The sequence below is a fragment of the Onychostoma macrolepis genome, chromosome 22 (genome assembly GCF_012432095.1).
Source record: "Onychostoma macrolepis isolate SWU-2019 chromosome 22, ASM1243209v1, whole genome shotgun sequence".
Lineage (NCBI taxonomy): Eukaryota > Metazoa > Chordata > Actinopteri > Cypriniformes > Cyprinidae > Onychostoma > Onychostoma macrolepis.
The window spans coordinates 20,544,418-20,560,095 of NC_081176.1; the positions used below are offsets into that span (position 1 = coordinate 20,544,418).

At 36.5% G+C, this 15,678-nt stretch overlaps 2 protein-coding genes across 2 annotated transcripts; one reads left to right on the forward strand and one right to left on the reverse strand.

Moving 5' to 3' along the window:
* Positions 1-3,317: 3,317 nt before the first annotated feature.
* micos13 (mitochondrial contact site and cristae organizing system subunit 13) lies at positions 3,318-5,565 on the reverse strand. Its single transcript, XM_058759444.1, has 4 exons — positions 5,403-5,565; positions 4,820-4,976; positions 4,027-4,078; positions 3,318-3,915 (listed from the first exon to the last, which is right to left on the reverse strand). The coding sequence occupies exons 1-4, from the start codon at positions 5,429-5,431 to the stop codon at positions 3,818-3,820; spliced, it is 336 nt and encodes a 111-aa protein (XP_058615427.1). The 5' UTR covers positions 5,432-5,565; the 3' UTR covers positions 3,318-3,817.
* Positions 5,566-5,663: 98 nt separating this feature from the next.
* Positions 5,664-11,321, forward strand: hsd11b1la (hydroxysteroid (11-beta) dehydrogenase 1-like a). Its single transcript, XM_058759443.1, has 6 exons — positions 5,664-6,317; positions 8,893-9,023; positions 9,101-9,304; positions 9,535-9,628; positions 9,716-9,881; positions 10,348-11,321. The coding sequence occupies exons 1-6, from the start codon at positions 6,230-6,232 to the stop codon at positions 10,559-10,561; spliced, it is 897 nt and encodes a 298-aa protein (XP_058615426.1). The 5' UTR covers positions 5,664-6,229; the 3' UTR covers positions 10,562-11,321.
* Positions 11,322-15,678: the final 4,357 nt, after the last annotated feature.

The following is a 15,678-nucleotide window of genomic DNA, read 5'->3' on the forward strand; positions in this document are numbered from 1 at the left end:
GTCCTGTTTATGTCCTGTATTTACATGTAAATACATCCACGCAGCTAGGACTTTTTAAACTTGTCAATACATCAGCACAATCAGGAATCATGGATGAATGAGAAAGTAAAGAATAGGACATGATTGATATTACAATGAGATCTTAAAAGCACAGTAAGCTGCCGAAAGAGAACCAAATCCGTTAACTTTCTGTGCGAGAGCTCCAAGACCGAGTGAGAGCGAAATGCGGACACACAAAGTATATTTTGGGCTTCAGGTGCACGCCTAAATGGTCAAATACACACGAAAATGTCATCAAAATACCCGATTTGGCGAGACAACGCAAATGTGTCTTGGTGAACGTAAACAGTTGGGACAAAATAAGATGCGTGCCAGTATATTTGGCCTCATTTACACTGCAGGTCTTGATGCCCAATTCTGATTGGTTGCCCATTTCTGATTTTTGACCGTCCGTTTACATGTTCTTTCAATTGTGACCCATATCCGATTCATGTGTGTACACTTGCCATACCGTCTGAAAAATCGTGCATGCTTAAAGAATAATATGATGTCATTAAACCGTGGAGAAGTACCAAATTGTCGCAGTTTTAATGACATACAGAATGCAATGCCTCAGAAAATCTAATCTGCCTGTTTACATGATAGCCGCATTGGCACATATCTGATTTATATCGGATATATTTTCAAATATGAATGAGGCCTGTAACTGATCTCGAAATATCCGAATGCATGCATCTTTTCCTATTTCCACGGTCATAAAGTGACAGTAGCCTAATAAACCTGCTGTTGTCTATATTGTTAATGTTAATCAAAAAAAAAAAGGGAAAAGAGATAATCACTCAATGCACTTAACCATATAATTTTTGGAGCTTTAAAATAAATTAATGTATATTTCATTCAAATACACACAGTGGGGAAAATAATTATTTGACCCCCTGCTGATTGACACTTACAAAAAAGGGGCAAAAAAAAAAAAGGGGTTATCATTTTTATGGTAGGTTTATTTTAACTGATAAAGACAGAATATCAAAAAAAAAAAAAATCCTGAAAAAAAGCAGCATACAAATGTTAAAATAAGATTTACATTTTAGTAAGTGAAATAAGTATTTGATCCACTACCAAGCAGCAAGAATTTTGGCTCCCACAGATTAGTCCTGTCACTTTAAGAAGATACTCCTGATTTCAGCTTGCTGTGTATAAAAGACTCCTGTCCATAGAATCTGTATCTTCCATTCCAACCTCTCCACTACCATGGCCAAGACCAAAGAGCTGTCAAAGGACATCAGGGACACGATTGTAGACCTGCACAAGGCTGGAATGGGCTACAAGACCATCAGCAAGAAGCTTGGTGAGAAGGAGACAACTGATGGTGTGATTATTCGGAAATGGAAGAAATATAAAACAACCATCAATCAGCCTTGGTCTGGAGCTTCGTGCAAGATCTTGCCTCATAAGGTAAGGATGATCATGAGAAAGGTGAGGGATCAGCCCAGAACTACACGGGAGGAGCTTGTTAATGATCTCAAGGCAGTTGGGACCACAGTCACCAAGCAAACCATTGGTAACACACTACACCGCAATGGATTGAAATCCTGCAGCGCCTGCAAAGTCCCTCTGCTCAAGAAGTCACATGTACAGGCCCATCTGAAGTTTGCCAATTGAAAATCTAAATGATTCAGAGAAGGCTTGGGAGAATGTGCTGTGGTCAGATGAGACCAAAATTGAGCTCTTTGGCATCAACTCGACTCGTCGTGTCTGGAGGAAGAGAAATGCTGACTATCACCCCAAGAACACCATCCCTACAGTCAAGCACGGAGGTGGAAACATTATGCTTTGGGGCGGTTTCTCTGCTAAGGGTACAGGATGACTTTACCGCATTGAGGAGCAAATGGATGGGGCCATGTATTGTAAAATCTTGGACGAGAACCTCAGCCAGAACACTGAAGATGGGTCGTGGATGGGTCTTCCAGCATGACAGTGACCCGAAACATACTGCCAAGGCAACAAAGGAGTGGCTCAAGAAGAAGCACATTAAGCTCCTGGAGTGGCCTAGCCAGTCTCCAGTCCTTAATCCCATAGAAAATCTGTGGAGGGAGCTGAAACTTCGAGTTTCCAAGAGACAGCTAAGAAAACTTAATGATTTAGAGAGGATCTGTAAAGAGGAGTGGACCAAAATCCCTCCTGAGATGAGTGCAAACCTGGTGACCAACTACAAGAAACGTAGTACCTCTGTGCTTGCCAACAAAGGTTTCTGCACCAAGCACCAAGTCATGTTTTGCTTGGGGATCAAATACTTATTTGACTTACAAAAATGTAAATCTTTTTAACATTTGTATGCTACTTTTTTTCTATCAGTTAAAATAAACCTTGATAAACATAATGATAAACCCTTCTTTTTTTTTTTTTTTAAGTGGGAAAACTTACAAAATCAGCAGGGGATCAAATAATTATTTTCCCCACTGTATGTATGCATGCATGTATATATATACACACATATTTATATATATAAATATACATGTGTGTATATATATATATATATATATAAATGTGTGTGTGTGTATATGTATATGTATGCATGTGTGTGTGTGTGTATATATAAATCATTTTTTCCACTTTATTCAATTTCTATGGATTTATTTTTTTTTTTTACCTGAATACTACTGTTAAATAAACATTACATTCATTTTTTCAGGTAAGTATATTTAATTTGTATCACTTATATTTGTTCTTCTGCTTGGCATTTGTGTCTGTGTTTTGACTGTTTACTTGCCCTCAATAAGCTTGAGGATTTTTATTTATAGGACCTGCTAGTTTTTACTGCTCGGTAACTTGCAAAACTGTCTTTAAAACCAACATGAAAAACAATTGTGATAAGGTCGTAGATTGAGATGATATTTGCACCATATCGCCCACCCCTAGTTCTTGTCATTCGCTGCATTTCCTTAGTTTAAACGGACGTCTGCTAAACTATGCATGCCATAATGCAGAAAACCCACAAACCCCTAATATGTTTCCACGCACATACGTGTTCTTTAGTCAACATGTTCTGGTAAGACGACATGTGCGGCAACTTTCAAAATGAGTCAAGTCGTGCAGAGAGGAACTGGGGTCTATCGCGACATGAAAGCAACATCACTGTGTGGTAAAGCTGAAAAGTATTACTAAGTAATACTTTCATGTGGTTAGAACCTATGTAGACTGACTCCAAGTTTAACTTCCATAGTATTGTAAACAACAAGCTACAAAAAAAAAAAAAATATATATATATATATATAGTTGTTAGCAAACACATTCATGCAGAATAACTACATCCCTCAAAATATTTGACATGATTTATTTTACATCAGACAGAGCAACATGGGATTATAAACTATACAAAACTCAGTTGCAGTCCTTTAGTGGATATATAAAAAGGGTGAATTTCAGATGATTCAAGTGGAAGATCAATGCCAGAACAGAACACTTCCAGGAAGAGACTTCTTAAATAAATAAAAGAGTTGAATAACAATATACATATAGAACACACTTATAATATGATCTCCAAATTATTTTTGACTCCTCTCAAAGCTTTACAACAGTAGTTCTGTTATTTCTGTTACCAAAGGGAAAAAAACTGAAAAAAAAATAAATAAAACAATTTGGTTTGTACCATTAATTATCTTCATATCTTGTATCATTATACTTATTGTTCCTCAAAACTTAATGGAATTTAGTCTGTGACATATATGCAAAGGGAAAACACTTCTTGAAGCGAGTAAGTCTTCTCATCCACTGAAATGTTTCAATAGCAACTTATACTAATTTTAGTTCTAAATGCTCATTTTGTGAGGTCTTTAACGTATTGGAAGCCTTGTTTGGTGTAGTCACTAACTGTGGACGGGGCGACTGATAGGGCATGGATAGACTTCTGGACCCCTGAGTGAAAAAATGGAGCGATTACAAAACTACATTATATTCATATTATTTATATATATATTAAATTTACATTATATACAAACATCTTTCACCAAATACACTATCATTTACCTGAATTCCATGCATCCAGTGGTGAGAACTCAATTTTGGGCGTGGCAGGAAGCTAAAATATTTAATAGTAATAAAAAAAACATTAAAATAAAGTGACTTGAAACAACATAGAATAATACCACACAGACATCACCATAAGAAGTATTCTGGTCAGCATTACACATCAGTTACGAAACTACACATATACTACCATTCAAAAGTTTGAGGTCAGTAAGATTTTTAATATTTTGAAAGCTTATGCTCGCCAAGGATGCATTTATTTGATCAAAAATACAGTAAAACAGAATTGTTGTGAAATATTATTACGATTTAACTATTTTCTATTTGAACATATTCTAAAATGTAATTTATTTCTGCGATGCAAAGCTGTATTTTCTTTTACTGTCACTTTTGATGAATTGAATGCAACCTTGCTGAATAAAAGTATTAATTTCTTTAAAAAAAAAAAAAACTTTCTTGGCTCAAACTTTTGAAAGCTAGTGTATTCTTATACCTGGGGCCTGTTTCATAAAACAAGTTTACCAAATAAGCCAGGTTTATTTCAGTTGGTCTGACTTATTGTCAGTTGATTTGGTTCAAAATAAGTCAGACTAACTGAAATAAGCCTGGCTTATTTGGTAAACTTGTTTTATGTAACAGGCCCCTGCTGTCACACCTTTGTGAATAAATATCATGCAAGTTCCCATTGATGACTTCAGTACTGTCATCTATCTTACTTTAAATGCCCTTACACTACATCAAAAGTCAAAGGCTCTACTTTCGGTTTCATTAATAAACTCAGAACTTCTCATACCTCGAAGCCAAAATACTTCATCCACTCCTCCACAGCAGGTGGGATGGCAGCTTTAGCTCGACCCAAAGCGACAGATCCCTCTTTGCCATCTCCAAGAAGTCCTGAATCATATGCAACATATAGGGCACCACCTGCAATGGTAACTTTTGTTGCAAACCTGAAACATACATCAAAACAAATTTAGTCGTTCAAAGTCAAAAGTCACAATGAGATAAACAGTAGAGATGTTTGCAAGCTACTTGAGTTATTATCAGACAAACAATATTAACGTTTTAGCTTAGCTAAAATTCAAAACAAAAAGCCAATTTTGAGTGTTTACACTGCTTAAGTTCTTGGTAATAAATAGTCTTACTAGCAAACTAGGGGCCTGTTTCATAAAACAAGTGTACCAAATAAACCAGGTTTCAATTAGTCTGACTTATTGTCAGGTTTTCATTTATAACTAATACAAATATTTAAAAAAACTATATAAAAAATAATAATAATAATGCACAAAATATGCCAGTCTGCATAACTCTCAAGCCCAGACACTTGTAAGCTAACTGCTAATTAGCTGCATATACAACAACGCAAAAATACTTACTTGACTACAGGCAAAATCTTGGCAGCCATGGTCCTGAAAGCAATGCTATGATATTAAGCACAAAACTGTGAAATAAAACCCCGCTTTACAAGATATTTTGCTTTATCTTGACAGCTAACTCCACTGACAAGGGCATTTGCTCCAGCAGGACGAGCTGGTAGCAATAAAGTTCGTTTTGAATGCATAAGACTTTCGCTATCCGCACGTTCGACAAAATAAACGTCGAGTAAATAAAAACATGTTAAATGTGTTATATGTCATTTGAAAAATTAAACGAGTTAAAAGCAGACGACTGTAAGTGTTACTTTAATAGACGTTTGGTGTTATTTATTTGATGAATGTGCCGCCATAATAAATCACTGAACTTGCTGTCAGCTGCTTTGTTTCAGTAGGCAAAATATGAATTTAATGTGATATTGTGGTTTAAAGTTAACAGTATATTTCTATTAACTTAAACGGCAAAAAAAAGTTACTCGATAGTTTAGCCATTACTGAAAAATTCGGTTTTTATTTCCTAGCCAGTCATTTTGTTCTTAATTTTAAAAACACACATACAGACAAAGAAAAAGAACAACTGAATTAAAAACAAACATTTAAATAATAATAAAAAATAATTGTTAATATCCCTATTATAGAATATACAGTGTGCATTTATGCTCCCAAGATTATTTACACCACATAAATCGGATTGTACTTTGATATGGCTCCGCCTTTTGACACACATATGATCCGGTTCTGCTAGTTCTGTGCATAATGAACTACTGATTTTTGACAGTTGATCGGCTCAACTTCATATTTCTGTAAACTGCATTTTAAACTTTTCTCAAATGAATCTTTATGCTAAGTTGCTGTTGCTGGGCAGCATATGCGTTGCTTTCATTGCGGTTCGATGGAGTGCTCCGTCATTTAATAAGGGTGAGATGAATGACCTTTCTGTTTTTGTACGTGCTGTAATAAAATTTAATATTTGTATAACCTGTAATACCACATAAAAGGCATGTGCAAGACCCGTGATTATTCGGTCAAACCAGGATTTAGGAGGAATAATTTGTTTTCTTCCTTTCTTCTGGCAAGATTTGGGCGGAACTAATAGGCTGTTGAAATAGGCTGTGTATTATAGCCTGCTGTGTTCTGAAACGAGGCATTATTTTCCCTTTAAATTCTTTTAATGTGTTCCTCAAAACCAGATATCATAAGGTTTTATTCCACAAAATAAGTAGCCATTTTTTTTCAGAAATCAAATATATACCCTGCTGAAAAAACAAAACAAAAAAACAATAGAACCCTGCCCAAAACACAATAGAAAATGTAATGGTTTTAATGGTTATAATGGGAATTGTATTGGTTATAATGGAAATTATAATGGTGTCTACTGGTATGAGATGGATTCTATTGGTGGGATGTTAAATCCTATTGGAAAAATGGCCAAAACAAAAAGGAATTTTGTAATGGTTTTACTGGAAAAAGCTAATGGTTCATAATGGTATTTTAATGGAAACCATTGGAATTTCTGTGATGGTTTCTATTGGGCTTCTATTTTTTTTTTTTTTTTTAGCAGGGTAGGCTGGCCTACTGTAGTCAAATTGAGTACATAACTCAGATAGTACTAATTTATTGTTATTTGTGTCACTTTGAGATAATCGGCTGTGTTGTGCAAGGCAAGATAACAATTAGGCTGTGTGAACAAATAGATATGCATAATATGCCATTTTACTACCTAAAATTGTTTTTGAATTAAACATCAAATTCTATGCTTGTTTCACCATCACAGTGAATGAACGAGTGTGTTTAAGAAAGATAATAAGGATTACCTGAACTCTGGCTAGAACTATTTATAACAGTTTTAATTAGTGCGGTCAAATGATTAACCGTGATTCACTGCATCCAAAATAAATGTTTTGTTTACAAAATATATGTGTGTGTGTGTGTGTGTGTACTGTGTATATTTATTATGTATATATAAATACACACACATGCATGTATATATATTTAAGAAAATATGTTACATTTATATATTAAATATATTTATATATGATATAAATTATATGAATATACATAAAAATACATGTACATATTTTCAAAATATATGCTATATGTGTGTATATACATAATAAGTATACACAATACACACACATATTATGTAAACAGAAACTTTTGTTTTGGATGCGATTAATCGTTTGACAGCACTAGTTTTAATATAGAGTTGATTATTACACTTTATTTCCAGTTACGATCATTGAAATTGATTTTCTGCATTTGGCAATGTGATAGATAATCCTTGATGTCTAACATTTGATGGTCATCAACATGAACTTGCATGATGATTATAAAAGTGCCCCACAGATCACGTTTTCTCATGTATGCATAAATATTGAGTGCTGTTGCCAAAAACCTCACCAAGAATCAGTCAAGGCTTTAATTTACTGGCCCACAATGACACTTATGCAATTAAGGATGTGTGACAAGCAAAGGAACATCTCTGTCCTGCAGCAGTTGTACCACCTTGTTTTGCCCTCAAAATAATTAGTTACTGCAGAGCGTTTATTGGGAGTACAGAGAGGCTATTGGATAAGTTTAACATAACTTGCTATCCACAGTCGACGTGACTAATGGGAAAAGGCCATACATAAAATCTTCTAATAAACTGTGAAAGCTGGATTTGTCATTTGACCTTTACAAACATTAAACATACCACTATGGAACTGAGGCATTTTTATGCAATGACTTGTCATTTGTCTACACTCTCGCATAGCCGTGTCTTCAGACTGGTGGTAGAAGTTCTGTACTTCATACACTGAAAAAATAAAAAATAAAAAGTTGGGAAAACTTTAAAGTTTAAGGCAACCAGATTCAGCGGATTTTTGAGTTTTCTCAACTTCTTGTATTCAGTTTATACAACAAAAAGTTGAGAAAGCTGCCTTAAACTTAAGTTTTCTCAGCTTATTTATTTCTTTTTTTTTACAGTGTAGCAGCTTTCATTGGCCAAGAATCACCCAAAAGGCCGTCTAAGTGTAAAGCAATGTTTGTTCTGTTCAACATCATTAGTGGCGTGAAAATATAAAGTCGATTTTAAAGACACACACATCTCTCTGAAACCCTGTAGAATTCAACCAGTCAAATGACGACTTCGAAACTGCCAAAGCATTTTGCATTTTGTTTGCCTTATGCATCAGACGTTCACCCAGCGGTCCGGTGGGCATGCAGATAGCATCACTGGTGATAAAGAGTTCTATTGACTTTTGTTGCATCGCTCACGTTCAGTGTAGACATGGTGTTAAGGGCTGTTTCTATTGTATTTCTAGTGTTTTTCCACATTAACGTGCTAGACAGACATGTTTGACCAATGCACTCAATTTTCATGCATGATACAGCATTCTAAAAATATGGCGCTCAACTCGAGAACTTTTTCCCCCATTCGACTGCCTGCGTCTCGCATTCTGGGTGAATGGCCCAATAGTCAACATCATACTATGAACTATGTCTTTTTTAGAGTCCTTGAAAGGTGCCAGGGTGCTGGTGACTGGTGCCAGTACTGGCATCGGCGAGCAGTTGGCGTACCACTATGCCCGTTTAGGAGCCCAACTCGTTATCACGGCGAGGAGAGGAAATGTCCTGGAACAGGTCAGTTGGGTTTTCTTCTTTCATTCATCATTTACATGATTCAAGGATATCTGATTGCTTCATTCATCTCAACTCAGGTTGTGAGCAAGTGCTTGGAAATGGGGGCTCAAAGGGCCTTGTTCATCCCTGCGGACATGGCGAGCCCCTCCGATGCTGAAAGTGTGGTGCAGTACGCCACCGAACAGCTCGGGGGTCTGGATTACCTGGTTCTGAACCACATCGGGCCCAGTCCGTACAGAATGTGGGATGGAGACGTGGAGCACACACGATGGCTGCTAGAGGTGTAGAATCTCAATGTAAACAATTTGTATTGACAATAGTGACTTTGTTAATTCCCCCAAAAATGAATGTGGACCAAAAATGTGGACATACTGTAAAAGCAATGTAGTTCTCAAATCTCATTCACACTTCTTTATTGTAATTTTTGGGTGAAGCATGCGTGTTACATTTGATGCCATTATATAACTAAAATATGTGATTGATTTGTCATTCATTTTATACCCTCTTATAGGTGAATTTTCTTAGCTATGCACAGATGACTCAGAAAGCTTTGCCAACCCTCGAAAAGAGTAACGGATCAATAGTTGTTGTTTCCTCGCTGCTAGGTGATTAAAATATGACACTTTTCTCACAATTGTCACTGGTTTAACAAACAAACAGATGCTGGAATAACGTCCAACTTTTTTCCACAGGAAAAATATGTGGCCCTTTTGCTTTGCCGTATGCCACGACTAAATTTGCACTCAACGGTTTCTTTGGAGGCCTTCAGCATGAGCTAGCTATGCAAAAAAGCAATGTGTCCATAACCATCTGCACACTCGGCCTGATCGACACAGATAGCGCAATGGAGAAAATCAAGTAAGAACAAGCTAACATTAAGATCTTTGGTTCTTTATGCTAATAAATGAATTGCAAATTTACAATTAATTAAAAGTAGACTCAGTTTCTGTTAATGAAAAACTTTTAGACAAAGAAATTAACAACAATTCTGAGAAATATGGGGGAGGGCTTATTTGTCGTTGAATATAAAATTATTAATGTTATTAATGCCTCTAGTGTAAGGCGAAACACCATTAAAAAGGAATAAAACAACAGATAACAAACAAGAGCAAGCGAAACATGAACAAAACCAGCAAAATTTAACAGTGTTTAAAACTGTAGAGTTTAGGTTTTGCCTAGTGGTGCTAGGAAATTGGCAGGCGAAGTCTAATTTGTGGTCATAAATAGCACTTACTTATGCAACTCAAACATTCTTTATAACACATGAGCACTTGAGTTACAAATAAAAGGCCCATTCTTCATATCTCTGATGTGTTTAATGCAGAGGATACATCAATATGTCCGCCTACCCTGCACATGAAGCCGCCTGGCACATTATTGAAGCTGGAGCATCTCGACAGTCTGAGGCCTTTTACCCTTGGTACACCTTCTACGCCTGTCTCTTCAGGGATTGGTTCCCCAACTTGAGGGACCAGGCGATTCAGAACTCCTACACATATAATCCACAAGTTAATAAGGAACCAGTTACTGGAAGCTGACAGTTTCATGGAAATCTGTGGAGCAGAGCATTAGCAGTTAACGCATGTGCTTTGGCACACCAAGCCTTGGTGCTCATGAGGGTGATGAGTTCTTCTCCCTGTTGTTGAAGACCAAAAATAAAGCTTTATAATGAAATAACATTTAACCTGCTGAGAAATATTTTATGATTAAGGTGATTTGTAGTACATCATCAAGAACAACCCTGCTGAAAAACAAAACAAAACAATAGAACCCTGCCCAAAACACAATAGAAAATGTAATGGATTTAATGGGAATTGTATTGGTTTTAATGGAAACTATAATGGTGTCTACTGGTATGTGATGGATTCTATTGGTGGGATGTTAAATCCTATTGGAAAAATGCCCAAAACACACTACAAAAAGGAATTTTGTAATGGTTTTACTGGAAAAAGCTAATGGTTCATATAATGGTATTTTAATGGAAACCATTGGAATTTCTGTGATGGTTTCTATTGGGCTTCTATTGTTTTGTTTTGTTTTGTATTTTTTAGCGGGGATATTGCTGATGTAAAGATTAAAATGTCTGTTCACAAACTTTATGCACATTTTTGGCAGAAGCTGTTTGTAAAGTCTGTTAAAACCATATGTTTCATGTAATCAGGACGTGAACGGAAGATCTTTTGTTTGTGTAGACTAAACTAGCCTACTTCTCTTCTGTAACGCACTCTGAACTTACCTCATATTTTCTTATCAGTTACACAAACTATCAATGTGTCTGAACATAGACTCGACAATAAAGATGTTTCACTAAAAGCTTGCCGCCTTTTACTGCTGATCAATTCTAACATTCAGAGCATGCAATGAGAAATTTCAAGACATTTATGGTGTTTTAGACAAAGAATTGTGTCCATAAAGCACGATGTAGCCTACCTGCGCTTCACGGAAGGAATTATGCAAATCAGCCTTCCGCGAACACACAGTCTGTGGTGATTTACAGACTACTATCACACATTTGAATGTATAATCACAACATTGAATTACGTTAAACCTCTAAAGAATATTGCTGTATGGTATTTGCACCAAACGGAGTACATTTGGCTGTATCACTATATGTCCAGAAGAGGGCAGCAGTCTCTTGATAATAGCGACAACAGACTCTTGTACTTGCACGTGTTCCCCTTTCACCGTCTCAAAAGTTCGTCCAGTAGGTGGTTTTATTGTATGACCGCCAAGATTAAGACTTTTCTCTTCTGAGTGAGTCCTCCATTAGAGAGATGCACCACATTAATTCCATGCAATTAGCATGGGTGGGTCATAATATATCAAATTCACAGAAGAGCTATAGATGAACTGAAATTAAGCCAGGCTGTATCAATTCTCATGTACTTGACTGGGTTTAAGAGGAGAAATCAAAGCCAGAACCTCCTCCTACTTAACGTACACTGCCTTACCCATTACACATATGCTATCTCTTTTTACTCACACTTTCCCCTTCGCTCTCAGACACACACTCACACATGCCCGCATACACACTCATGATGGGGCCTCCGGGGGGAAGAAACGGACCCGGCTGGCTGGGATAGCAGCCAGTAACACCTGCAACAGATTAGAGCTCCTAATGCTGAGCAATAAATCCCCCACCCTCTCCAGCATCACCTTGGACATGAACTGAAATATCTTATCTATCTATCTATCTATCTATCTATCTATCTATCTATCTATCTATATATCAGAAGAAGAAGAAGCAATGACAGATTTGTGAAAGAATTCGTATTAAGAGTCAGATCTTTTCAATGAATCATTTGATCCAGTTAATGAAAACAGGCTGTATGATTTATTAACTTATTGTCTGTCTGTCTGTCTGTCTATCTATCTATCTATCTATCTGACTGATTTGTGAAAAAAAAAAATGTTCTTATGAGTCAGATCTTGTTTAATGAATCAGTTGATCTAGTTCAGGAAATCAGTCTGAATGATTCAGTGTCTGTCTATCTATCTATCTATCTATCTATCTATCTATCTATCTATCAAGAAGTGATTCATGATCTATTCAATAAACCAGTTGATTCAGTTTGAATTATTCATTCTTGATTTAACATGCCGTCTGTCTAGGCATTGATCCAGTCAGATTTGTTCCACTAAAATATATTTCCATGTTATCCAAACATTTAAAAATCTTAAGAAAAAAAGAAACACTTTAAATGTATCTAAGCAAAATTTAAAATTTAAAACCTCCAAAATCCAGTTTTTAAAAAGACCCCCAATGTTCCCAATTAGCAGAAAAACAGAACCGCTGTTGTTCTGGACCCCGATTTCCTGTTCCCTGTGAGACAGTACTAGTCAAGCGGTGAGATGCTGGAGGGGGTGTTTGCAGTTAGATGAAAAGCGTGTGTTAGCCCACCCTCTAGCCTCCTAACCTCCCTCTCTCCATGCTTTTCAAAAAGCACACAATGGTTGACACCTGTGTCCTTTCAGAGCGGCCACTGTTATTGTTTACACACTCAGCAGAGGGGAGGAAGAGGCCACAAGAGCTGTGAAGCGGGCCAAAGCTGCAGCTCTTTACCTCTCTCCTTCTAATTAGGACACTTCACCCAGACTCAAACATGCACTAGGGTGTGTTAGTTTGTGTGACTGTGGCTCTTTATTTTTGCACTACTAAGTACAGTTAAAGTAATATGATCTATCTATCTATCTGGATAGATTATCTGATTTATGAAAGAACTGTTCTTATGGGTCAAATCTTTTCAGTAATTCAGTTGCTCTAGTTCACCAAAACAGTCTGCATGTTGTGTTCACAAACTAAATTGATTCATTATAGAGGTCATCTATCTATCTATCTATCTATCTATCTATCTATCTATCTATCTATCTATCTATCTATATCTATCTATCTATCTATCTATCTATCTATCTATCTATCTATCCAGTGGTGTAGTCTACGTGATACACAGGTATACGGCATATACCCACTAGCAAAGGTCAAGGATTTCCATATACCCACTTAAAAAAAACACAAGGATACGCAACATCTTTGTGACAGAACTTTCACACGTTCATTCATAAATTCACCCTGTCTGTGTTGCGATCGAAGCACTGACTTTTTGAAAATCACGCTGTGTTTCTGTTGATGACCAGTGCTATTGCGTAACTCTTTCATTTCAACTGACTGGCTGAGGCCATCCTAAAAATGCGCCACTGCTGCGCGTTGCCACGAAAGTTTATAATTTGCACACATTTTTATGCCTTGCCCATTTAAACATTCAAAAGAGTTTATAAACATTAAAACACGGGGCGCGGAAAAACTCAAATTGTGCGCACATAGAGAGCAAATGTAAACTTAAGTGAAGGTAAACAGTTGAGAAAAAAATCGGATGTGTAGGCTATTATATTGGATGTATTGTCTCTTAAAATGATCGTGCCTAATTTACTAGCTGCTGTCGGTGTCCTTAATGTTAATCCAAGAAATTAAATCAGAGAAAATCACTCACAGCTCTTTACTGAACTACTTTGTAGTTTAACAAGAATTAATCTATATTTATTTTATACAGTGAAGACTATGCAGTGCTACTTTATATTTGATTATTCGGTTTGTGTATCTGCACCTACAAACTTGAAAAACGTAACATTGTGTAAATAGCACAAATAAATATATAGAACAAACATACAGTATTTCAAACAGGGCCCACAGTTACAACCCGCAAACCCCAGCTACGGCCCGGGGAGCAGTGACAGATCAGTCAACTGTCCCAAGCATCTTTCACAGTCAACAGTATGTTGACTTTCTCAGGCCAACATAACTAGTTAATAACTTCAGTAACATTAGTGTGCGGATCAAGAATGCAAGAGAGCGAGAGAGATAACACAGATATGTGTGTGTGTCTGTGTACAGTAGTTAAACTGAATACAATGTTTATATCTCGTTTCAGATGATGAGAGAGATGAGAACTCCTGACCAGCCTTGTGGACTGAAAGTCAGGCTATAGAGAATTTAAAAACAGGCACTCTTAAATGTGCACTGAAAATTGCCAGCTGATAAAACCTGTGCTCCAGGGACCATATTCAGGAAAAAAAAAAATATAGCTCTTAACTGGCTGAGTTAGGTGATTAACACAGTAGAAAATCAGTCCAGTCTCCCCAGCTGTAAATGTCATTGCACTGTAAAAAGTGATGTTGACTTAACTTAAAAAAATTGAGGAAACCCGTTGCCTTAAAGTTATTAAGTAAATAATAATTTAAAAAAATAAAAATAAGTTAAGTGAATTGTCAAGTTCACTTAACATTTTATTATTATTATTATTATTTAATTAATAATTGTAAGGCAACGGGTTTCCTCTTTTTTTTTTTTTTAAGTCAACTTATCACTTTTTACAGTGTGGCTGTCTTGTGTTGCTTATAATAAATTGACATGTTGATATCGCATAAGCAGTCTTTCAGAATGCTGTCAGTTAGATGCATACTGTACACATTAGTGAGTGGTGCTTATGGGGTGTCGCTTTGGGACGGGTGAGGGAGGGAAAAATCACAGTATGCTCACTACAAAAAACTAGACTACACCACTGTATCTATCTATCTATCTATCTGGACAGATGCACGAATTAATGATTTGTAAAAGAATCGTTCTAATGAGTCGAATCTTTTCAAAGAATCAGTTGATCCAGTTCATGAAACACATTCTTTGAATTCACTGAATGTTTATTTATGTTATATCAATATTATACCTGTCAACCCTTCCGTTTTTCCCGGGATTCTCCCGTATTTTACCTTATTCCACTATTACCCCATTTAAATATTTTCCCGTATTTCTCCTGTATTTTTAATCTTTCTATAAATAAAATCCCACTGAGCGTATTTTAGCTGTTTGCTACATTCGCCTCCGGTAAAACCCCTGTAATTTGTATGGCCCAAACCTCATATGAATAATGTCAACATATTCCAAGGTTATCCAGTTGCCAGATCTTGTATGAAATGCATCCTTTTCACACAATCGATACATCACATAACTTTCAACCCATTTCTCCCCTCAACTTGGCAACCTACAGAGTAGGCTACAACCCAGTAGCGCTGTTGATATATGCGCAGGTAGTACCGCGGGAAGGAAAGGATCACTGGTAGAAATGGGAGGAGAAGACTCAAGGCCCCGATATACTTCAAACGA

Excerpts from the sequence above, each read along its gene's own strand:
- micos13 (XM_058759444.1), bottom strand. The coding sequence starts at position 5,431 with ATGGCTGCCAAGATTTTGCCTGTAGTCAA. Across the intron at positions 4,977-5,402 it reads AAGATTTTGCCTGTAGTCAA|GTTTGCAACAAAAGTTACCA; the intron begins GTAAGTATTTTT and ends TGTATGTTTCAG. Across the intron at positions 4,079-4,819 it reads TGAAGTATTTTGGCTTCGAG|CTTCCTGCCACGCCCAAAAT; the intron begins GTATGAGAAGTT and ends TAAATATTTTAG.
- hsd11b1la (XM_058759443.1), top strand. The coding sequence starts at position 6,230 with ATGAATCTTTATGCTAAGTTGCTGTTGCTGGGCAGCATATGCGTTGCT. Across the intron at positions 6,318-8,892 it reads TGCTCCGTCATTTAATAAGG|AGTCCTTGAAAGGTGCCAGG; the intron begins GTGAGATGAATG and ends TGTCTTTTTTAG. Across the intron at positions 9,024-9,100 it reads GAGGAAATGTCCTGGAACAG|GTTGTGAGCAAGTGCTTGGA; the intron begins GTCAGTTGGGTT and ends ATCTCAACTCAG.